The sequence below is a fragment of the Periplaneta americana genome, chromosome 4, assembly GCF_040183065.1.
Source record: "Periplaneta americana isolate PAMFEO1 chromosome 4, P.americana_PAMFEO1_priV1, whole genome shotgun sequence".
NCBI lineage: Eukaryota > Metazoa > Arthropoda > Insecta > Blattodea > Blattidae > Periplaneta > Periplaneta americana.
Genome location: NC_091120.1, coordinates 31,921,541 through 31,947,643, shown reverse-complemented (window position 1 = coordinate 31,947,643; position 26,103 = coordinate 31,921,541). Strand labels below are relative to the sequence as shown.

At 36.3% G+C, this 26,103-nt stretch overlaps 1 protein-coding gene across 1 annotated transcript in view; it reads right to left on the bottom strand.

Moving 5' to 3' along the window:
• Positions 1–7: 7 nt before the first annotated feature.
• LOC138698783 (uncharacterized) overlaps positions 8–26,103 on the bottom strand; it is a 42,929-nt gene continuing 16,833 nt past the window's right edge. Inside the window, exons 3-5 of the mRNA XM_069825007.1 lie at positions 5,108–5,270; positions 2,162–2,465; positions 8–234 (exon numbers count right to left, since the gene is read on the bottom strand). Of these exons, the coding sequence (XP_069681108.1) occupies positions 8–234; positions 2,162–2,465; positions 5,108–5,270 (694 nt within the window). The remainder of the gene's footprint in view (positions 235–2,161; positions 2,466–5,107; positions 5,271–26,103) is intronic.

Here is a 26,103-nt window from a genome sequence, read left to right as displayed (position 1 = left end):
TCAAACATTAAACTTGAAGTTGTTGTGGTGGTGGGGATGTGAGCTCGTAATACTGGAAGCCTATCTCTTCAGCAAATAGTGTGTCAGGAGTGATGATTTCTGCTTCACCCATGGTGAGCCCAAGTGCTGCTGGGTTGAGATCTGTTATGAGATAAGATGTTCCCAAGTCACCCACTTTCTCTAACAATCCAGACTCCTCCACGACGACTTCCTTTGATACTGGGTTCAAAAAATCTGAAATAGGATTTTCTTCATTAAAATACTTAAGGTACGGTCACACGTCGCTACTTTTGCTGTGCAACTTTTGTACTGCAGCTGCAAAAGTTGCGTGTCGTGTTCACATGTAAGCCAAAAGTAGCGCGCTGCACGCTACTTTTCGTGCTGCGCAACCCGAGTGCAGCAAAAGTTGCAACTGGAGGTTGCGAGTCTGTTCACACACAAGGCGCTACTTTTGCACCCGCAGTCATGCTGCAGGTTTCCATCTCCGTGTTGACTTCTCAATATACATTTTGTGGTTATGTTCGCATTATTAATAAACTCATGCGAAAGCTTACTTATCCATTATTTGCTTTTCTGTCCTAACTAGTATTCAGAAATTGGCATTATTTTTACTATAAAGGTTTTAAAAACGCCTATATACTTAAATGAAAACCAACAGCATATTCACGTAATCAATGTTGGCAACCCTCCTGTTTGAAACTACGCTACAGAAAATTAAAAAAGTGAATTATATAGTCAGCAAATATGCTCAGACTGTGTTGTGCATTTAATAACTGTTACAAATAATTTATTTTCATCACATGTAACATTCAAATACATCCAAACAATAAAAGTATCATTGGCACATTTGGATGGCAACACTGGTCACAACCGCAGCAAAAATTTTAAACAAAACCGATATCAAACATGCTGCGGCTGCAACCCTGAGAACCCTGTTCACACGTCACTACTTTTAAGCTGCGTGCAGCATGGAAAAGTAGCGAGCAGCAGGTTCGGCAGCCGCTACTTTTCGGGTTGCACCGTTGTTCACACGTCGCAGTACGAGAGCTGCGCAGTTTTTTGTACTGCATTGCTGCAAAAGTAGCGACGTGTGACCGCACCTTTAGTGATGTCGGAAAATGTCGTCCAAGAACAGTACTGCAGGATAGAGGACATAATGTCAATTAATTTAAATTTAGGAACCAACACTGCACAGTAATTCATTTCAGAGATATTGTGGTCAGTATCTGTCAGTCAAATTGGAGATATTGTTAAAACGCTTGCAGAAATGTTATTAATATAATGCTATTGCTTGTTTATTGCGCTATACAAGATATCTTTTGGTATAGAATCTCACAGTAAGTACAACACTGTTTGCCATCACAATTCTAATTTCTTTCAATGCAGTCACAATGGCGAATGCTGTAATACTATTTTACTGTTTTCTTCTACTGTGCCAATTTCTACAATGTGAATAGGCTGCCAGGTGCCTATTCCATTTATCTAACTTCTGAAAAAAAATTACAATGCCACGAAATGAATTTAAGAATGCGTATAGAATTGGTTACTAGTCGAAATTGATTTTAGAAGAATATGAGAAACTTGATCGAGCTGGTGTCAAAGTAACAGCATTCAGGAAACTTGAACATTCTTTGCTGTAATAATAGTTTTTTTCTTCACAGAATAACAAACTAGTGTATTTTAATAGCATCTGTGGACTAATGGAAGAACTGAGTGACCATTATAATCTACTAGAATGACGCCTTTTCATTGATTGTCGAATTTAAGTTAAAAGCAGTGTTGCTACATAGTGGTAACTTACATGTTTCTGTGTCTATTTATTTCTCAAGCTGTTTGTGTGATAGAAACATATGAGAATATGAATTTACTTTTAAAAGCTGTAAACTCACAAAATATGTATAGTGAATATCTAGACATCTTAAAGTTATAGGGTTACTTCGAGGAATGCAACAGAGTGGTTTCATCAAATTTTGCTACATTCTACGAGAAAGGATCGAAAAGTAATGCACAACAACTTTTTGTGACAATGTATTAATAGGTAAGCAAAACGAAATAATGCAGAAAAAAGCTACAGGTTTTACCTATTTTTCAACACAAGAAACCAAGTCTCTCGACACATTTCCTCCATTGTGAGACCAGATTCAGTACACCTCGTTCATACCTGTTTCCCTTGGAGATTTCTCCCTGACAGGAATGAGGTATTGTACCTCCACTTCTTTCTTCACTCCACTGAGAATCTCTTCAGCTGACTGCTCCAGGCTGACACCTTGCTGAGGACTTGGGGCTGGAGGTGTGTAGTTCGAAGTCTCAGGAACTTCATTGCAGTTACCAGCATTAATAGTAAGCAATACTTCTCTGTGAAGATCTCTGTTTTCTTTATTATCCTCTATGCTTGCTGTTGCCGCTTCAACTTCTTCTAGTGTTATTACATTAGACATGAATTGTTGAATACGTTGCTTCCTTTGCTGAAAATAAAATTAAGTTTATACTCCACCAACAGAAACTCTACGTGTTATACAAATGAAGTGTGTGATTTTAAAGATGAAAGAATGGAAGTATACGTCTTCTGCCGTATGTTCATAGATTAAATTGATAGTAAATTGCAACAATTTATAGTCTTGCAATCAATAGGTGTGAAAAGTAACATGCTGAAATGGATAACCCAGTTTATTTCACAAAGATTTTGTGCTACAAAATATAATACATACATTTCCAAATATAAACAAACACACCGAGGACTTCCACAAGGTGCTGTTCTGAGCACAACACTCTTTAATATTTATATAAACGACCTTCCATCAATAATAAAAACTTCAGAAACCAAAATTGCTTTATTTGCTGACGACGTAGTCATTTGGACTCCAGGCTTTCCAAAAAAACCTAAATTAATTAAAGACAGAATAGAAAAAGCCCTAAACAAAGTACATGAATGGAGATCCAAAAACCTCATGACTATTAATGTAGAAAAAACAACTTATGAATTATTTACACTAAAATATAAACCAGTGACTATTAACATAAATTATAATGATAAACTACTCAAAGCAGTTGATGATGCCAAATACTTGGGCATCACTTTCGACAGAAAACTTAGTTGGAAAAAACATATAACAAACATCTCAGAAAAGGTTGAAAAGAAACTGCAAATCCTGAAAAGGTTAGCTGGTGCTAAATGGGGCTGCTCAAGGAGAGTCCGTAATACAACATACAAAATGTATATTAAACCAAACCTCTTGTACTGTTCTGAAGCATTAATAACAGCAGCAAATGCTAACATCATTAAACTTGAACAACTACAAATCAGGCTCTTCGTCTAATCACTGAAGCAGTTAAATCCACACCTGTTGATGCCATGCTTGCCTTAACACGGATCCCACCAATAACAACAAAAATAGAAGAACAAGCACTGCTCCAACGAGAAAATGTTACGACTGCCAAACTCTAAATGGACAGAAAAGAACCACCCTTCCTCAATCCTTAAAACTCATAGTAGTTTCCTAGAAAAGGTAACACAGATTAAATCCAAATTGAACATTCCTAACACCAGAGAAAATTTACTCATAAGAGAAAATCCATTGGAATTATTGCAACCTACCTTCAGTTTGGAATTAACAGAGGAAATAAGTAAATCAGACACACCAAAAGAAATACAAAAACTTCTAGCACTGGCAACGATCAATACTAGATACCCTACAGAAGAATGGCTACACATATATACCGATGGATCCACCACAGAAAACCTTACTGGAGCTGGAGTTACATGTACACATTTTTCCTTTTATCATTCTTTTGGCAGAGACACAAGAAATTATGATGGTGAAATAGAGGCTATACACATTGCTCTCCGACAATTATTAAATCTTCCCTTAAATAAATATAACAAGACAGTAATTCTTTCAGATTCTAAAGCTGCAGTTCAAGGAATATGTTCCAATGCTACAAAGAAGTCAACAAAAATAAGAGAATGCTACAAAATGTTAACACAACTCCAAAAAGTTAATAAGATTGTCCATCTCCAATGGATTCCAGCACGCTGTGGAGTCATGGGAAATGAAACCGCAGACACACTTGCAAAGAAAGGCACAACAATAAAACAAAGGCCTAAATTTAATTTCTCATATTCCTCAATAAAACGCTTGATCACTACAAAATTTTTTCATTCATACCTACAAGAAATAGAATCAAATGCTAAAGACAAAAAATGGATTACACTACTTTCCAACCCAGATATAATCCCCCAGAGACCAAGGAAAACAGCAGTTGCAGCCTTCAGACTATTGACAAATCATGACTGTCTAGCAAGTCATCTCTACAGAATAGGTATCTCAGCTTCACCAATATGTGTCCTGTGTAACGATCCAGCAGAAATGAATGAAGACCACTTGAAGACCTGTGAAGCATTAAGATCAGAAGAAACTACAGTTCAAAAGTATTGGAAAGCACGACTGCTAATGGCTTCATTGCCAGATGCACGGCACTAGACAACAGCATAGTCTTGATTTGTCTCTCATATTCTGCATGCAAGTAATGACACAAGTATTTGTTCTGTAATATTTATTTGAAAAACAGAACTCGTAAAATAATACAACTATAATAAAATCTAGTAGTAAATAATGTCAGAATTACTAGCTGAATTGCGTTTATTTTGCATTACAAGTATTTATTTAAAAAAGGTACTTTTACGTCACAAAACTGAGACAGTATGTAATACAGAAATAATATAACAGTGTGTGTATTTGTCATTAACATAGTATAGTGTAATGGACTGAATTTTGTTCCAGTGCATGTACTTCTAAATTGGAGATTAAATTCTATTGTTTTCTTCCAATTTAGTGAACAATCTTGGAATCCTTACTTGGATTTTTCTTCTTCTACTTCTGAATTTCTATAAAGAGAATTTTGAATACTTAATCACATTTCTGATGAATTTATTTTATAAATACATATTTCGCTTGCTAGTGTTGTCGTCTTTTTATTTTTACAGTTATAAAATTTGCTGTATTGTCTATAATTCAGTATTTATAATGTTCATAAAAGTAATAGGTCTATGAAAGTATATAACTCTATAGAATTTAATAGCTGCTTAAATGTGATGAAACTATCTTACCAGGCCAGTGTGGGAATGTTCATCTCTATTTGCAATTGTCCATAGGTGACCTGCTCCATGAGGCGCCTTGCACCCTTTCCGGAAATAAGGGTTAATCGATAAATTGTGTCTAACAGAATTCTTCCATCTGTCATCATTTGCTTTGTAGAATGGAAAGTGATCCCTGTAAAATAATGATTGTAATTTATGTGCTAGAAAATATGTTATACTTACTTACAAATGGCTTTTAGAGAATCCGGAGGATCATTGCCGCCCTCACATAAGCCTGCCATCAGTCCCTATCCTGAGCAAGATTAATCCAGCCTCTAGCATCATATCCCACCTCCCTCAAAAAATTAGAAAATGCTTTATATGTATTATTTTTAAAATAGGCAATGCAGCTATTATACGAGGTTCATCTCATAAGTCATGGCAACTATGTTATATGAGGCCTGTCTAAAAAGTATCCAACCTGTAGCCAGAAAAAATATTTCAAATACCTGACGGGGTTGGGACCCTAATCCCTTCAAAGTAGGTCCCTTGTGCTTGCACACACTTAGCCCACCGATCCTTCCACTGCCGGAAACACCTCTGGAAGTCTTCTTTTGGAATGGTGTTCAGCTCCGTCGTCGCGTTCCGCATTATCTCTTCTCTACTCTCAAAACGGGATCCTTTCAGTGGTGTCTTCAATTTTGGAAACAACCAGAAGTCGCAAGGAGCCAGGTCTGGAGAGTAGGGAGGTTGGCGAACGGTTGTAATTCCATGTTTGGCCAAGAAAGTGTGGATCAATTGGGATGAATGTGCAGGGGCGTTGTCGTGATGCAAGTGCCAGTTGTTCGCCGTCCACATGCCTGGTTTTTTGCGCCGAACTGCATCACGGAGTCGCCGGAGAACATCATGATAGCACTCCTTTGTCACCGTTTGTCCTTCCGGTGCGTATTCGTGATGGACAATTCCACGAACATCAAAGAAAACAGTCAGCATCACCTTGATTTTGCTTCGCACCTGCCGCGCTTTCTTTGGCCTTGGAGACTCGGGATGCTTCCATTGTGATGACTGTCTTTTTGTTTCTGGGTCGTACCCGTACACCCATGACTCATCTCCAGTTATCACTGTGTTCAGAAACCCAGGATCAGTCTTGGCGGTGTCCAGAAGGTCCTGTGCAATGTCACGACGGAGGTCTTTTTGTTCCGGGGACAACAACTTGGGCACGAATTTCGCAGCCACTCGGTTCATGTTCAAATCATCACGCAAAATTGCATGTGCAGAATCTTTACTCACTCCAACCTCTTCGGCAATCTCCCGCACGGTCAAACGACGATCTGCCATCACCAAATTTCGCACCCTCTCAACAACAGCTGCACTCCAAGCAGTTTGGGGCCTGCCACAACGCTGCTCACTCTCCGCTGATGTGCGGCCATCTTTGAATCGGTTGAACCACTCCTTAATTTGTGTTACACCCATCGCATCTTCCCCAAACACCTGCTGAATCTTACGAATTGTTTGACTTTGAGAATCACCAAGCTTTTGACAAAATTTGATGCAGTATCTTTGCTCAATTCGTTCAGTCATCTTGCGAGAAAACTAAATCTGACAAACACTTAGAACAGCACCTTACTTGGCGACCACCAGCCAGTGACTGGCACAAGCGAATGCGGTGAAAAAATTCAAGCATGCGCATTACAGTTCCTCCTTCCACCGTGCACAGTGGCGCCGCCTTAGAATCACTACTTTGCGCGGGAAAATTTAAGGTCGGATACTTTTTAGACAGACCTCGTATCTTCTGAATAACCAAGTCCACATCTGTGGAGTAACGGTCAGCATGTCTGGCCCGAAACCAGGTGGCCCAGGTTTGATTCCCGGTTGGGGCAAGTTACCTGGTTGAGATTTTTTCCGGGGTTTTCCCTCAACCCAATATGAGCAAATGCTGCGTAACTTTCAGTACTGGACCCCAGACTCATTTCGCCGGCATTATCACCTTCATCTCATTCAGATGCTAAATAACCTAAGATGTTGATAAAGCGTCATAAAATAACCTAACCATTCCATTCCAATAACAGAAGAAATACTGAAATCAGAAGTAAACACTGAAATACTGAAACAATTGTCTTTAGAGACAATTAATATTAGGTACCCTCCACAAAACTGGCTTCATTTATACACCGACAGATCCTTGATCTCCAGAGAACAAGGTGCCGGTGCAGGTGTTACGTGCTGTTTCTTCTCACTTTATAGATGACTTGGATATGGAACAACAAGTTTTGACGGTGAAATCATTGCAATAAGTGAATGTCTCAGGAATCTTCTATGCCACATCAATAAATTTAGGAGTACAGTTATATTGTCAGACTCCAAAGCAGCTATTCTATCAATCGTCTCTAAACACACACCTTTATCTCAAACAGCAGAAATAACTAAAATGCTCTCTCAATTAATATCACTCAATAAAAAAATTGTATTCCAATGGATACCATCCCATTGTGGAATCCTGGGAAACGAGAATGCAGATGCTTTAGCAAAGAAGGGCAGCACTGCTACTTTCAGACCTGTTACTAAATCTACATATTACTCTGTGAAGAGATTTATTAAATCTACATACTTAGACTTCAACAAACAAAATTTGATAACACAATCCCAAGGGAAAAAATGGAACTCTCTGCATCAAAATGCACAGTTAATTCCCGATTTACCACGAAAATGTCTGTAGCTACATTTAGATTGGCAACAGGCCATGATTGTTTGGCTAAACACCTGCATAGAATTGGAATATATCAGTCCCCTAACTGCCCATTGTGCAACTCAAACCAAGAAATGGATTCGGAACAGCTTCAGTTTCTGGTCATGATAATATCTTTGAAAAATATTGGAGTGCAAGAGGTCAAATGACTTTATTGTCAAACGCCTGGCATTAGAAAACAACAACAACAACAACAAAAAAATGTGGTCAGTTAAGTATATACATTTGAAAACCTGTTGTACATAGTATGGGATGCCATCGCCAGATTGTGTCTGTGTGCATTGGTGGCTAGTTGACAGCATGTGCAAAAGTTAGTATGCTAGAGGCTGTGCTTCAATATGGATGTAAGTTGAACAGCAGTCATATGTGAAAATTGCAGTTCTTCGTGACAGAAATGCTCATCAGCGTCATTCTGAGTTACTAGAAGCATTGAGTGATAGTGCGTTGGAACATCCTCCCTACTCGCCTGCTCTCAGTCCATGCGACTTTTATCTCATTCCACAATTGAAGAAGCTGCTGCGTGGGAAGCAGTTTGCAAACAGGAAGGACATCTTAACAGTGTTTCGACGAGAGGTGTTACACATAGAAGAATCGCACACAGCCGATGGTACTGCATCATTGGAAAAGATGTGTGAAAGCCTTGGGGGATTATTTTGAAGGGTGTTAGCTGTGAGTAATGTACTTTGTTTCCTTTTGTGCATAATAAAACAATGATTTCTATTTACGTATCTTTCAATTTTCCATACCCATTGTCTCCTGTACCCGGACCCAATTTGGTACTAGCATTATGAAGCACATTCCAGTGACCTTCAATCGCATATAGTGAATTTCCATTCCTGCAGCTTTATTGGCTGATATAATATAGTTGCCATGATTTATGAAATGATACTTGTACATACATACAATATATTTCAGATAAAATGTAGTACAAATTTCGAGCACAATATTATGGTTTTAGCTTATATCTGTCCTTTAAGACAACCTCGAAACTAACATCCATCATGGGAAAAAGTGAAAGTGGAAACAGTGATAAAATTCTTCAAAAATGCGGAACTTCTAATGCTGTGGATGGCACAGAGAACGAGTTATTATGGGATATTGATGATGAAGTAGAAACCGACTCACCACATTCAGAATGGAATCCATATGACAACACTGTCAACAGTGACGAGCTCTTTACCTCGACAACGAATGTGATTTGTTGTGGTTTTAGTGTGGAATTTTAAGTTTTTTTTTGTATCTGCAATATACGATGACCCCCATTTTGTGGGTATTTTTTATGGTTCAACTATCGTCTTTTCTGCAGAAATATACGGTACATACATACATACAAAAATCGTGGCTTTGTGTTGGATATATCCTTTTTGCACGTAGGTATTAGTGCTTGTAATGTCGCGCTGTTGTCACATTTTCATTTTAAGATTATTTCTCATTAGAATTATTTTTATACCGACATCAATACATTGAATTCTACCACCACCATCCACAGTGAATACATTTTGAGCTAATAGATAACTCAATTAAAACTGAAATTAAAATTACTAACCTTTTTTGTTGTCTTCAATCAACTCGAGATATAACAATATTGTTGTATACTCCACGTAGAGTTGATATTGTTACCGCTCTTTGTGATTGGAGCAGCATCAGAGAAGGACTAATCATTAAACAAACTCTTATCTTAATCCTTCAAAGGAAAACGTCATCTTGTATATATATATATATATATATATATATATATATATACAGTTCAAGTTTATTTAGCATCTTATGTTATCAGATTTTTACAAATTCATCTTTCCAGTGATTGTATTCATTAATAATTTAACCCCTTACCGCATTTTGGGACAGATATGGCACATACCTGTTTTATATTCATACAATTTATAATATAAGCATATAATATTTGAAACTGCATACTAGGACAGATATGGCACACGGTCAAGAATTGGATTTGTCCGTATTAAATTATTTTTGTCCTTTATCCAAATTATATTGGTCTAGTTTTTTTGCAGGACACTCTTAGTATTCAACTACAGATATCTCATTAAATTTTTTAAAACGTTTGGATAATAATTGTAAATTTTTATCAAGAATATATGGATATCTTTTTCACTTTGAGAGAGGAACAAAGATTAAGGGTGTTTGAGAATAAGGTTCTTAGGAAAATATTTGGGGCTAAGAGGGATGAAGTTACAGGAAGGAAAAAGTTACACAACGCAGAACTGCACACATTTTATTCTTCACCTGACATAATTAGGAACATTAAATCCAGACGTTTGAGATGGGCAGGGCATGTAGAACGTATGAGCAAATCCAGAAAAATATATATATATATATATATATATATATATATATATATATATATAGTGTTAGTTGGGAGGCCGGAGGGAAAAAGACCTTTGGCTAAACGAGACGTAGATGGGAGGATAATATTAAAATGGATTTGAGGGGGTGGGATATGATGATAGAGACTGGATTAATCTTGCAAAGAATAGAGACTGATGGCAGGCTTATGTGAACGTAGCAATGAACCTTCAGGTTCCTTAAAACCCATAAGTATATATGGATATCATAAGCTCTGTATATAAAGTGTTTCATAAAAGATCGTCGCTAAATTTACTGTTCTAAAAACAAGGGAGATCACAGAATCCACAAATTGTTACGTAGTTATCATATAAACTCAGGGATATAGACGTCGTCAGTTTAATGGTGGGTGTAAGAGTGATCATAGTCCATAACAAAGCATTTCGTGTCATTTTGTCATAAATTTGAAGTCCCAATAGTAGTAATAAAGGAGATTTTTATGTTAGCTTTGAAATGTCCTCTACAGATTTTATAGCGACTCTTGTACTTCAATTCAAACTACAAATGAATTTTCTATCTTAATTTAATTTTTATCTTTATCCGTTTACTTTACTGTAAATTTTCATGAGATTATTATTCTAAGTCATAATGTACTGTAAATTTCAATTTATATAAACTAATGTCTTGTGAGACATTTAAACACCATACCTTAAATGTTAGTGTTTAACATTCTTTGTCCTCTATTAATGGCTTCATTGCCAAATGCAAGGCACTAGACAACAACATTCTTTGTCCTTGAAACCTCATGAAGCTGAATATTAAATATTATTATTGATGTAATTCAAAAGTCACTCCAAATTTTAAAATGTTATAGATATTATTAATATTTGAGACAGAACAAGAAAACATCACTGTGTTGGGCAAAAAATAGGATTTTTTATTTGTTACAGTTTGCATTTCCATAGTTACCATCTTTTATTAAAACATTAATGATTTTATTAGTACTGATACAAAAAGTTTGGAGTTACAAGCCATAGTTCTATCATTAATGTTAGGATATAGCTGGTCTAATGCTATTATAAAAGCAATAGAAGTGTTTCTCAAGGTCTGGGAAAATATATAACACTTCTCAATTCAAGAGAACGCCCATATTCCATTCGTAATTACGAGGATTTAATCTGGAGTTTGAAGAAAATGATTGTGTGTTCCTAATAAGAAGCTATCTGGAAGACCAAAGGTACTGTAATTATTATGGAATTAGTAGTGTTTAGTCAGATGTCCAGGTATCTTCAAATGAGTTATAATTTACAACACAGTTTAAAGAATTCTAAGAAAATACCCAGCCTGTACAGTACCCATATAAATTAAAACCAGTGTTCGTACTTTTAAAAAAAGTCAGAATCAGAAAAGATATGATTTTGCTCTGTTTGTGTTAGCAGAGATTTTACTTCATAATCATAGATGGGACAAATTTTTCTGACAGGCAAAGCACACTTCCTTATTAATAGTGCATTTAATCAGAATTTTATCTAAAAATGACTCCTTAGGTTGTAATTCAACAAAGTCTTCATGATCTGACTTAGTATCAGAGTAACTAGCTTCACTCGTGATTCAAGATTACTAGTGGCTTGTACAGCAAATGCTGCAAACTAAGTTCATTAGCCGTTCAAATAAACATTTTTCAGATTTATTTTCAATGAAGAATACCAGACATTCTGAAAGTTATTTGCTTCTATAATAATGAAACATACTCCCTCTGAATGGTTTTTTATGCCAAATACTTTTTCTTGAACCTATACACCTCCAGTTTTTAATTTGAACGCGAAAAAGCAAGTAATAATGTCAGGACGTTAAGTCGGTTTTTCATGTGGGAGTAAAGCAGTAGCTATTTCAGATCATTGCGGATTGTAGGTGAAAGTTAAAAAAAATGTCAGGTTTGCTATGTTTTCGAGCAATAGACATAGCATCTTGGTATAACTGCTGCATGTTTCGCAAACTCCCTTGAAATGTAGAGGGTAAAATCATTTTATCCTGCTAAGAAATCTTGCTGAAATGATCGGGAGACTGCAAAATCTTGTAGGCCTCTTATTTTATCAGTAAGTAATACCTTTCGGTCTTTCCTTAGGAACTGTAATTTTTGCGCTTTCTCGAGCCAATACTGAAGAGAATGACGCATATAAATATCTACACCACACCGCCATTAAATATATGAAAAAGATCCAACCCCACTCGATTAATAACTATAAAAATATTTGATTTTTAATAATGTAAGTTTATAGTTTTCAGTAACTTATACTATATAGCCGCCACTCAGTAAATTATATAAATCAAGATCTAATTTAAGATATTCTCTACGTCTACTTATATAACCCCAAAACGTTTCACTTTGATATCATCAATATAGCATTAATACAGTATGTATAATTAATGAAAAATAGTCGCATCATGGCATTAACTATGATAATATTTTATTTCTAATGGTAATAATGTCATCAAACCACCTCAAGTTTTGTCATTTTTAATATTCAATACAGAGCTGTGCTTAGAAAATTACACACCACAAATTATTTTTAGTAAGTCTTGACGTTTTTAATAACCAATTTAATTTGAGCTCTAAATATGTCAGCATTCTTGCAGATCATGGCCTTCGTGTAATATTGTTTACTGTAGTGTGTGTTTTGTTTTATTCTGAAATGCAATTAGTGACGACAGATGGATTTTAGAAAATAGGAAAATTATGTTGAAAAATTTACATTTCACTGAAAACTACTACTTTTCCGAAAAACTTTGGGTCCCAAGCTTCAAAATGACGGGTCATTTATTAAAATCCGTTCAGCCGTTTTCCCGTAATTTCCATTACCAGTTCAAATTATATATATAGATGTTTGGGCATGGGTTCGAATCACCCTTGGGCCAATTGGTTTGGTTTTCTCCTAGGTTTAGACAACAAGCCTATAAGACGAGTGTCAGGTAATCTATGGTGAATCCTCGGCCTCATCTCACTATCAGCAATCTCACTAATACTAGATAACCACTAGTTGATACACTGTCGTTAAATAACCAGTTCAGAATAAAAAGTTCTGATCATACTTGTTTGTTTTCTAATAATAATAATAATAATAATAATCAGTAAGCCTAATGACAATCAGACTATAACAAAACTGATTGCTTATGCAGAAGGAAATTCACCAAAGCATAATGATGGGGGAGAGCGGGTTTAACTAGTGACTGTTAATCTTTTAAGAATGGGGAATTTTGATATCTGCGCAGCCTTGTGTATTGTGGGGGGGGGGGAGGGGAGGGTGGTAAATGTTGAGTGAAATCACAACGAAAAATATGTAGTTCTGGATACAACCATTGATTTCTTTTAGAGAGTAACTTAATGTTCAATACAAAATGTATTATTTCATTTTTTTTTTCCTTCGCGTTTTATATCCAGCCGGATTTTGTACCGACTTACAACCTTAATGCTGTGTAGGGACCAGGGGAGGATATACTATATCTCAGGATCTACCTAAATATAATTAGACTTTCTCACAATGGTGGTCTCCTAACTTTGTTGTCAGCATGTAGCAGTTTAACATGATTTAACATAATAAAGAAATCGTATTTATTTTTATATTTCAAGTAAAGTCCCATCCATTATTTCTCATGGATACATATTATAAGCAACAATAATTTAGAATAAATCGCTATGCCCAGAGAATTTAATCTTCTACTTTTAATCAATATACCACGTCTTTTTCCGTTGAAATCGTATTTAACACAATTGTAAACCAAAACATTTATAAACAGCTTCAGTAGCGGTATCGATTCAACCTTCTGTAAAATTTAATTGGGGTCTCCCCAGGAGTAAAAGCGAGTGACGACTTATGATTTATTAGTTTCTCCTATTTTATATATGGTTTCAGTTAATATATCTAGACCTATAAATTTTACAATCTGAAAACGGCCTTCAGCTCTTACAACCATGCAACATAGATTTAACTCCGACAGAAAGAAATGAATAACGAAATATGAGAATAGGGTTCCTTTTTCAATTATATTACCGGTACGTAAAACATACTGTACAGAATCAGCTGTTACTAGGTTGAATTCCGACTGCTAGCACCATTCGTAATACACGACTTAATGGCTCCGTTTGTGAAATTGCTGTGCTAAGTAAATGCACACGCACGTGAAACTAATATGAATTCTAGTTGTCAGCTGAGTGGCAAAGAAAGTACCGCACCTTGCTGGACTGAATGAATATTGTGTCAAAACGAGTCTCTGCTTTGAAAAAAAAATAGGCATTCTTGAATTAATGCTATTGGGAGAAGTAACAATTCAATCTCGATGTAGTTAAAAAAAAAATAATAGTGATAGTTACGGAGACTGCAAACGTGCTAGAAACTGCCACTATCGATCACATCAGCGCATAGTGCACAAATCTGAAAAAAACTTAGGGGCTCTACTTCCCTAGTTGTAGGCCTTTCATACTGGTTTACGCTTTTAATAGATTAAACTTTGATCAATAACGCATTCTTTTTTAACACATTCGGCTTTTCTACGGGGACAAGAAACACCATGTCGGTGGCTGGTGGTGGATTGCACTGCGTATCCAAAGGATCATACGCACATCAATGCGTTCCGGTTCCGTGGAGATAATGTGATAGGAGTCGGCAGGTGTGAGGGGGGACTGGAGTCCACGTGCTGATAGGAGGGGGAGGAGGTGCGTAATTATTGCTGCAGCTTACCCTACGTCAACCTCCGGAGTATGTGAGACATGGGCGACGATGATTTGTACATCTCTTGGCACGTACACGCGAATTATAGACCGACGATTTGCCGCATGGATGGTTTTGGGTGACTGCACCCCAGTTGACGTACCATGACGCGGTTGGTACCGTGCCACCCATGCCTTGCCAATCCCCATCTGTGTTACAAGTGTGCAGAGTTTTTATTATTGGTGCATGAAACGCAACGGAAGTTGAGCACTGCACTCTAGTAAGGATATCGATAAGGCAGCAATTGCAAGCCCTTATCCACGCGTCGTAAATATCGAGCTTTTCCGCAGAGTTCTTGAAATTAGATGCACTGTACATTTAACATTAAAATACATCAACTGTATTCAATGATTAAATTGACCGTTACACTTTTACTACGTCATACTACTTTTGACCAATAAAACGGTACGAAAGGATGTGTTTCAACCAATCATGGTTGTTTATCCTACAGTTTTATAATGTCCTTAGTATTTGTTTATTTTTATCACTTCCCTAGCATTTGCTTCATTTTTTGCCAACATTTTAAACTGCAAATTATTTACGGTACTATAAAACATTTGTTTCCCGCATAGATAGTAACTGAAAATGGCGGCTTCGTTCAGACGTTTTGATGAAACTGACATTAGTGAAATATAATTTTAGTAAGTAAGTCAATTAATATATTTTATTGTATTAGAGTACTTTATTTCTTCTAATATTTATAGGCCTAGTTTCTTCTGTGTTTATCACCTCCCTACCATTTGTTTCTTTGTTTGCCAACATTTCAAACTGCAAATACGGTACTACAAAACATGCTTTGCGATCGTCATTTGTTTAACGCATAGATAACTGAAAATGGCGGCTCAGTTCAAACGTTTTGGTAAAGCTAACATGGGTGAAATAGAATTTTAGCAAGTCAATATTTTATTGTATTAGAATACTTTATTTCTTCTAATCTTTATATAGGCCTACTTTCTTCTTATCGTGTAATAGTCGATTAAATCCCACTCGAGTTTTGATTTTCTCTAGATAAATCAAAACCTCTAGCGAGATTACTATTGATAAACTGAGGGGTCCAGTGGAAAAGGGGTTCGTGCACAATTTCTGTTGATTTCTAATTTCGTCGATAATCCGATAGATCTTGTCATCTAGAACCTCTTTTATGAACTTCCAGTCTTGTGGCATGTGTCTACCGGACATAGTTAAGCATTTATAAATGCCTCTTCTTCACTTGAAGAGAATCTCAGTGGAATAAATAGGCCTACTTATCTTACAAAATTTAGTTTTTGTGGCATGTGCCCCTCTGAGCCCCTCAAATGTATGAGAAGAGGGAATTTCTCGTTGACTTACTATTTTTCATTTGTTTATTTTTTTTAGTATTTTTGTCAGTTATAATTAGGGAACGGATTTCTAGATCCTTACCTATTTTGTTTGCTACATCCTAGAAATACGTTATTTAGTATTATCTGCGTTTCATGTACACAGGATCCTCCTATTATAATTCCATAGGACCTAAAACGCCTAAATGAACCATAATCACCTATAAATGCCTAAAATCTATGTTTGTGCCTGAAAAGCACATTTTTATTATTTCTTAGTATATTTAAAGTAAAAATACAGGTACTAAAAATGTCCAAAAAAAACTAAAAAAATGCTATTTCAAATAAATAAATACATAAAACTCTCTTACAGGCAGACACTGGTCTGGCAAAAGTTCGTTCGAAAAAGTCCATCCTAACATAAAAGAGGTGGTAGGTTGTTCAGGTTAGGCGAGATCTTACAAATTAGTTTTCGCGTCAATGTACCCCCGCCATGACCAATCAATCAGTGATATAATTTATTTGAGTCTTCAGTTCAGTAGCACTCATTGTCAGCACCAGTTGATCTAGTCACAAATGTGTCCACCAGGAAGCGCCATTTATATTTCATGACTACAGAAACAATTTTTCAACAAAATGGGGCTACTCCCCATTATGCATGGAAAGTTCGAAGTGTTTCCTAACAGGTGAATCGGTCGCGCAGGTCCAATTGCTTGGCCGCCACGATCTCCATACTTCCTGGATTTCTTTTTATAGGGATTTGTTAAGAATCGTGTATTTGCAGATAAACCTCGCATCGTCCCAGAATTGATGGAAAGGATTGTGCATTCGATACAGATGGTTACTCCTGAAATGCTCTCGAGAGTGCATGAGGCTACTCCCCATTATGCACGGAAAGTTCGAAGTGTTTCCTAGCAGGTGAATCGGTCGCGCAGGTCCAATTGCTTGGCCGCCACGATCTCCATACTTAACTTCCTTGATTTCTTTTTATAGGGATTTGTTAAGGATCGTGTATTTGCAGATAAACCTCGCACCGCCCCAGAATTGATGGAAAGGATTGTGCACTCGATACAGATAGTTACTCCTGAAATGCTCTCGAGGGTGCACGAGGAAATGGTTCGTCGTTTACATTTTTTAGGGCGGCATGCATGTTGAGAACTGTGAGCCATAATTAGTGTAAGTGTAAGTTCATTGCAATTTATTGTAATTTGAGGTTTTTTGACACAAACTCTAAGTTCTAAATTTCATGGCGATAGTTTCATTCATCTGTACATAGAAAAGTGGAGACTTCTGGTGGACAAACACGTAACCACATCGAGTGTACGATATCGGAGAAGGTTTTTACTAGCAGAAATGTACAATACACCCAAAAATCGCAAAAAATTAGTCAATTTTTCGAATGATCAGTTACTTATGAAAGACCCTGTATAAAATGTAGCTTATAATAAGAATCTTCTAAAGACATATTGAGCCTTGATTTCACATGGTAAAATGGAGAAACATTCAATACATGTTCAAGATTACGTCAGATTTATATTGCCGTAGAATATTTTAAGTACGCAGTCTTCATTTCATTCACGGTATAATGCAGTACAGTGCTACTTTCCTGCAGCAATGTGCGTTGTGGCAAAGCTACACAATTTTAACATGACGTAACGGATGTGAGTTCGAAACCTACCACATCTCAATATATAAAATTGAATGTGGGTATGTATGTATGTATGTATGTATGTATGTATGTATGTATGTATGTATGTATGTTCTCTATACAAATCTATACGCTTTGACTGATATGTGCCAAAGTTTGCACATTTAACCTTCATAACTAGGAGAAGAACATAGGCTATATTAAAATTGTGCAAATGGAAGTTAAATTACTTAAAATAAATTGTAAAGAATAAAAATAAATAGATCAAATATTAATGTGTAATATTAAAATGCAAAATCTTCTACAGTCAACTGTTTTTTATTATTGTCTGTTGTATTCAACATCGAGTTTCACGAGGCCATGGAAATTTTAACACGAAATTAAATTACATTGTTGTTACAGATCATGAAAGCTAAACCTAGATAATTCATGCAATATGTATCTTTACGCAGTCCAGGATCGTATTATGAATTCCTCGATGCACTCTTGTAGATAGTGAGCAAACTGTTTTATACAACTGAATTATAGAATTCTTTGAAACTAGAAGGATTGCTACCACATAATTTACTTAATATTGAATAACCAATAGTACTATTGCGAAATATTGACCCACCAAAATTATGCACGAATAAGAATTGGTGTAAAAAACACATACGAAATGTAATAGAATTGGTAATATTAACTACAAAAATAAAAGGAGATGTTTTTATTCCACGTATTGCTAGGATACTCATTCAATTTTAAGCAACTGCAATTTCAATGCCACTAGCATTTGTAATGGCCATATTAAAATGAAGCTCAAGGACAGTCGCTCAAAGTTGCAGACATTAACTTAAAAACTGCGTGTTTTTCACATCCTCAACTATATTTTATACAAAGAAGTGAAAAAAAAAAAGATTTTACACATATCAATAAGCAATTCAATGATACTTTTTCATGTTGCTAATGTAGTATGTGAATGTACATAAGCCCACTGAAAAAAAAAACACTGTATTAATTCTCAAAATATTGTTGTTCACGTCCCAAAAATGTGTTGCTGCGAAATTATATCTGCATAATCACGTTGCAAATTTAGTATGTTAAGCGTTGTGGAAATAAAAATCTTAATTTCTAAAATACCGGTAGGCCTATACGTTTCTCAGAATATTAGCCTTTATGTTACGAAATGACTTATTACGAGTTTATATTGTATCTGTATTCTGTGTATAAAATTGGAATTAATACAGTATGTTTTGAATTTATGAGATACAGTTTCAAGTTATATTTTAAAAAAACTGGGTATGATATAAGTGGGTGTACAGCGGTCCGGTCAAGAGGTAAAAAAAATCTTCCAATATAAATTAAATTATATATTGATTCGATGCTGAAACTGATCAGAAAGAGGAGAAGGAATTATATTTTCGTTGGGTTTTACTTTGTCTGTAGTTTGATTTTTCTATTACTTTATTTGTATTTCTGACGGTGTGGAAGAGAAGGTCTAATGACCTTAACTACACCAGAATAAATAAATAAGTAAATAAATAAAAATAAATAAATAAATAAAAACAAATAAATAAATAAATTTAAAACAACAGTTTAACGTCAGGCACATGATGAAATGTTTTCTTTTCGGTGGCTGATTTACAACTGTTTTAAATTGAGTTAACCCTGGCAGGCATTTGGCTAAGGAGTTCATTAATTCATGTAAGTGATGTTAAGTAAAGATTCATCTTTATGGGCGAGGAAAGCTTAGTAAAGACTATTCGTTTTGGTTGTGTATAGTTAGGTTTCCGAGATTTCCGAAAATTTAATAATCAGTTTAATTAAAAATAGAAGCAGAAAGGAAAACCCGAGCAACGCCGGGTGCTTTCAGCTAGCAATTTAATAAAATAAGTATTCACTATCTTTCGGATGGGTTGTGGAAATGTTGATTATGTCCATAACAACGCATTGCTTTTCTCGAGTCAGAACTGTTAATACGAAGTCCCAGAACGGGCTTAGCACGTGCGGGCTCATCACCTGGTACGAAACATACATTATTTTATTGACCATGATAATAACCCTCATGTTCATCACAACGGTTGTTGCTGTTTGTTCGAAACCAGGTCAATGACCGCCATTATCTGACGTCCTTCTATTCATTTATCGACGCTGTAACAAGCAGTATACTTGATACTCACCCGGCTTGGTAGAGGTGGCTTGGTTGGCAAGTCACTTATTTACGACAACCGCATATCCGAGTACAAATCTCGGCAATAGCGGAGTTGAATTTGTGCTAGACAAAACCAAGGCTGTGGAAGTTTTTGTCGAGGTTTTCCCATCTTTCCTTCATAATCCCAACAACACTTTGCACACTTCCCCTCTCATTATCTCCGTCTAGAAAAATAGGATACGTCTTGTATTTATGCGGTATGCGACAAAACAAGCGACACTGAAATTATTGCTCATCTGCTGTCCACGTTTCCCTAGCAACGAAGTATTTATTTATTGCATACAGTGGCGGTTCCTCGGGGGAGGGAAGGGAGGAACGTCCTCCTCACATTTGTCTTATTTTGAAAGTAAATACCAAATAAAATATGTGCCTTGAAAGTCTAGGAAGATTCGATAATATTTAAGTTCACAGCTATAAGAAAACCTCGGTTGATCGAGTTTTGAACGATGCGCGCTCATGTGCTGCTAGAAAACTGTGAGAAAGATGCGAGTTTGTTTGTGTGGAGGAAAGTCAATCCATTCCTCCTTTATTGCAGTTAACACACATAGACAACAGCGCACTAGCGGCCAGAGAAAGAAGCAGAGTTTTAAAGCGAGTAAATGAACGGAGAGGGAGGAGATCCTCCTCTGAATCAGCGCATGGGCGGGAAATAGAAACCAACTGGTCTTGCAGCAAGCTCGGTACCGCTGCCATCTAACGATCTTGAATTCAACCAGATTAACACACATAAAAACAGTTTTAATGCAACGCTCTTTTAAAATTATGAATCAGATATATTATTCATTGCATTTTATATAGGCTACTATTCATGATTTGAAACTTTCAAGGATATTTGAAAGTTAAAGTCGGGTTTATATAAAACAAAGAGAAAGTAGTTCTACTTTAGTATCGCAGATCTTTTTGGCCCCTGAAATTCACTTCCATTCATTGTGTACTAGACAGGGCAACAGCCAAGTTGTCAGTTTTGTACAAATATATTTGAAATTGAAAGTAGGTACCCCAAACTACATTATTTCTAACATAAAAAATTGGTCACCGACAACTTTGAACAATAATGGTAGTATGGCTTTACAAGAACTGATATTCTTCAAAAGCATGTGATACTGAACTTGTAAAATGTACATTTGGCAACACAAACCACGTGGATGGGTGCAGTGTTCTCGCTTTCCTCAGATTATTTCCCATTTCCATTTCCGCGGTTCCGATTACGTGTTAGTAGCTATAGTCTCTTCCAACATGTATGATGCTGTAGTGTGCTCGAAAAATGCTGCGAGGTGAATTTCCTTGTAATTGTTAATTTGTGCAATTATTCAACAATGAATGGAAATGAAAACATTATATATTTTGGAAAATTTAGGAAACTCAGTTTACAAGAACAGATTATTGCTGTACAGAAGGGAAGGCCAACCCCAACACTACCTGATCTTACATATATGCATGTTGGCTAATTTGTAGCATGTTTCATTCAAGAAGGTGTCATTTCGTATTGATTATTCGTATTTTGTATTGATTAAGGCTGGTTGAATGGAAGTGAAGGCCTTATGGCCTTAACTCTGCCAGCGAAAATAAAACATTATTATTATCATTATTATTATTATTATTATTATTATTATTATTATTATTATTATTATTTCGTCCTGTTACCTTCTTTCCTCCTCTTAAGAAATACGCAGGAGCCGCCACTGATTGACTACAATAGTTTGATATATTGTGAATTCAGCGTTGTGTTGATTTCTGCAATATGGCTCTCACAATAGAGGAGAAGGTGTTTATCGTGGAACATTTATTACTCGTATTTCCGGTCGTACGGAGTAGACGTCAGAATGGGGCAAGTTAGCTTTACGTTAAAGAACAATAGCAGGATCCATATGCAACCTATGGTTTTCAGATAAAAGCCATATTTACATCGATGGCTATATTAACCGACAAACAACTCTTATTTTAAGATTTGAACGGCCTGATGTCGTTGTACAAAAACCACTGCACGGTGCGCGGGTTACGATTTGGTACGCCGTGTCCGGTCATAGAATATTGGGCCCTTATTTTGTCGAGGATACTGCACAGAATCCAAAAACAGTAAACAAGTACTCTACAAAGACCTCATTGTTACCTCATTCGTGCGGGATTTGCGCCGTTTTTGTCGCGCCAGAAATGTATCCCTCCAACGACAATGGATGCAAAAGATGGAGCTACAGCCCACACCGTGGGGGAGTCACTTGCCTTTCTGCAACGACACTTTGAAGATCGCCTAATTTCTCGCGGAACTCCATTCCCGTACCCTTCCTGCTCCCCGGATCTCACGACCCCAGATGTGTACATATGGGGCATGTTGAAAGAATCAGTTTTCAAGGTGATCCATCTACAGATTTTCTCGAATTACGCGAGAAGATAACGTCATTTTTTGTGTCCTTAAGCAAACTTTATTCATCAACATGTTCAATACCTTCAGAAATCTAGCTTTCTGGTCAGCATTTCCTCTTGGATAAAAAAACTGTCACTATCGTGAAATATCACATAAACTGAAGTACCGAGTACTACTAGCATGACTCGAGCTGTAGAGCGTTTTCCTACTGATTCGGATCTGTGCTCGGGCGTGGGTTCGATTCCCGTTAGAGTTAGTTACCTGGTTGAGATTTTTTCGAGATTTTCTCAGCTGTAAGGGAAATGTTAGGTAATCACATGACGAATCCTCAGCCTCACTAGCAAAATACTATTATGTATGTATTATGCACGCATGGCTTATGTATGTATATATGTAGATGGATTCAAAATGTGTTTTTCTCGTCTTTAACAAGGGTGGAGAATTGTAAATTTTTCTTTAGCCTATATATAATTAGAATATGGAAGTATAGGCTCAATTTCAGTTATCGGATATGATAATCTCATTTATAATGCTTCAAAACACGCCAATGTCGTATTAAAGTAAAATTTAGTATAATTTAGTATCATTACCTTCTTTAAATTGAAAATCTTTATTATCGGTCTCAGGAGCTTAAACCATATCAATGCAATACACATATTTTGGTTGTATTGTTTGTTTTGTTTAAATCAAATGAGAAAGCCTCTTAATATGTTCCTTCGGTTTAATCCTTGTTATATTACGAAACAACCAGCATTTCTGAATGAATAATTAATAAAGTAACCGTGATTGTTTGGTATCCATCCAGCTTTATATGCGGGTTAAATATGCTGGTAATGAACGTATGTACTTAAACGGAAATAGTCGGTTTTATTAAGAAGAACAAACACCAGAATTTCCTGCTCCATATACATGTTCAGGCGGAGGGCGAACTTCAACCTATTCGTATTTGAGGGGTGAGAGATCTCATGGTGTCCCGCACTCTGTGCTAGGCACCAGTTATTGACTGAACTTGAGGGAAGTCTGGAGCTGAAAATCTGGGCGTACCGTTGTTTAAAACGAACTGTATCCTCCAAAGTGCTTATGGTTAGGGATGCTAGATAAATGCCGTCAAAACTTTCAATAGCCATTTTGTTGTTGGTGTGAAACTTTTTAAATAAAATTCGACTTAACTTTAGAAATGTCAATAATAATATAATTTTCAAAATTAAATTCAAACACGAGCTTTTTAACAAAAACTTTTACACAGTACAAGAATATCTTGTATATTTTTAGTTATTGTGTATGTAAATACTTTTAATTTTGACTAAGCTTATTGTAATTTTGTATTATTTAATGACTTAAATAAAATATAAGTGGAACTATTTTTACGTAAATCCTATTTCGATAAATGTTCACCCATGCCCTGACTTTTGACTAACCATGTATATACTTAATTTATTGTCGCAGTACAACGATTAATTAAATTGAAAAAAAAAAAACAACAACAAAATTGGCTCTTACTGCTGCTGACAAGCAAACATTCTCATGGGGGTAGCTACAAAAGTTATTTTTTTCTTCCACCAAGTTAATAATGTCAAAACAAGTGCTTATACAAATTTGGATCACTCGATCGCAATTACGAGGGCCTTCCATAAAGTGGGCCTAAGTTTCCCTGGGACCGTTTACAGAAAGAAAACAATTTCATGCAAAGATTTTTTGGAACAGATACAGCAATTATTATGCTATTTTCCAACATATTCTCCACCCGAATTGAGATATTTCTCATACCGTTGGGTCAACAGAGAGGTTCAGATGGCGGTCACATACTGGTTCCGAGACCAGGCGCAGACTTCTACGACACAGGGATACAAAAGTTGATCCCACGGTATGACAAATGTCTCATTTCCGGTGGAATATACATTAAAAATAGCTCAACAATTGCTGTATCTGTTTCTATAAATATTTCCATGAAATTGTGTTTTTTTCTGTAAACAGTCCTAGAGAAACTTAAATTCTGGGGGACCCTCGAGTAACTGCGCTCGAGTGGCCCAAATTTATATAAACATTTGTTTTGACATTATTAACATGGCGGAAGAAAAACAATTAACTTTACCTGCCCCCATGAGGATGTTTGCTTGTGAGATATTGTAGATGATTATGATTAATGTTCCTTACAAAATCTATTAGATAATGCGACAATAAGGATGCTTTCAATTGCAGAACGATATTAAACGTGGGCGAGAAATTGTTAAAAATTTTGTCTGATGCCTTCTATTAGAAATGGGTTCTTTGTGTGTCATAAATCTACGACAAGATTTCTCAGCTTTAGAACTTCTCCCCAGGGACCTACTGTAAGAATTTCATCGCAATCGCCCGGGTTTGAATCCATGAACTTCGGGTCCAACTGCTAGACCACCGAATACATTATAAAAAGGAATATACGTGGAACAAGAACGACAGATATTATCAAAATACTCCCAGAAAACAAATTTCTTTTTAGCCGCTTTAGCCACTAGAAATCTTACGGAAATTTTCGAGGATAGAACTTAACTCTTTTATATAGAGCTGCCAGCTGAATGGAATGTGATTGACACTATGATGTACTCAGTTATAGCAAAGATTTTAAATTGTTATTAAGTAAATAAACTAAGAAAGTCTGCCTTTGGCTTCAGTACCTATAATTGAGGTTGACGTACGTATAAAATCTGCAGTACAATACATGCGATAAGTGGCAGCAATATTGCAGCTTCCGCACTCTGTTTGCTAGGAATTACGATGCCGATAAGGTATCGGCCAGCGACAATATCTCGTTTATGCGGCTATTACTTGCGTTGAATACTGTTCAAAGAAACAAAATGATTGAATATATTTATGCGGAGTTGAACGTTATTGCCTTACATCAAGGAATCTGGATTCCGTGTGTTTGAAGCAGCATAGAAAACATACAGTATCTAAGAACTGTTACTCTTTACGTCGAGCGATCTATACAGTAGAACCCCGTTTATCCGAAATAAAGGGGCGGAGCCATTTCGCATAACGTGATTTTTCGGATAATCGTTGAGAAATATTTTTGGTAAAAATAAGTAAGAAAAGAGATCGTTGGGTATGTAAATTATAAACAAAAATTCAATTAATTTAACATTGTAATTGCACATCAATTTTACATCCAATAATCAGTTATAATCTTCTGTCTCTTTTTTCTCGCAACGTTTGCGAGCTGCAATATCACGTCAGCACTTGACTTAGCCTATGAGTTTTCTTCTACTCGACATCGCACTCGGGTAACTAAAGAATAAGACGTGCCGATAACGCGATAACTGCAACACAACTAAAATTAATGAGAAATTGGAAACGGCTCGAATGCATAGCCTACACCATAATCCTGTAATTCCCGAGTAGATGGGAGGAAGGGGACGAAAAGAACGTTTCACTTAACGGGACTGGCCGAGCCCGGTTAAGGCTAGTTCACAATAAACCGGGAACGGAAACGGCAACGATAACGAGAACGGAAATATTGTTAAAATAAATGTATTTAAATGTGAGCATTCACAATAGTTAATTGTGAATGCTCACATTTAACATTATTTCCGTTCTCATTATCGTTGCCGTTTCCGATTTATTGTGAACCAGCCTTCAGGCCTACTATACAAAACAGGTGTTTGGGGGATGGAGATGGATGTAGATGTAGCATTGCTGTGAGGACATTGAGACGTAAATTTGTAGCCATGCTAT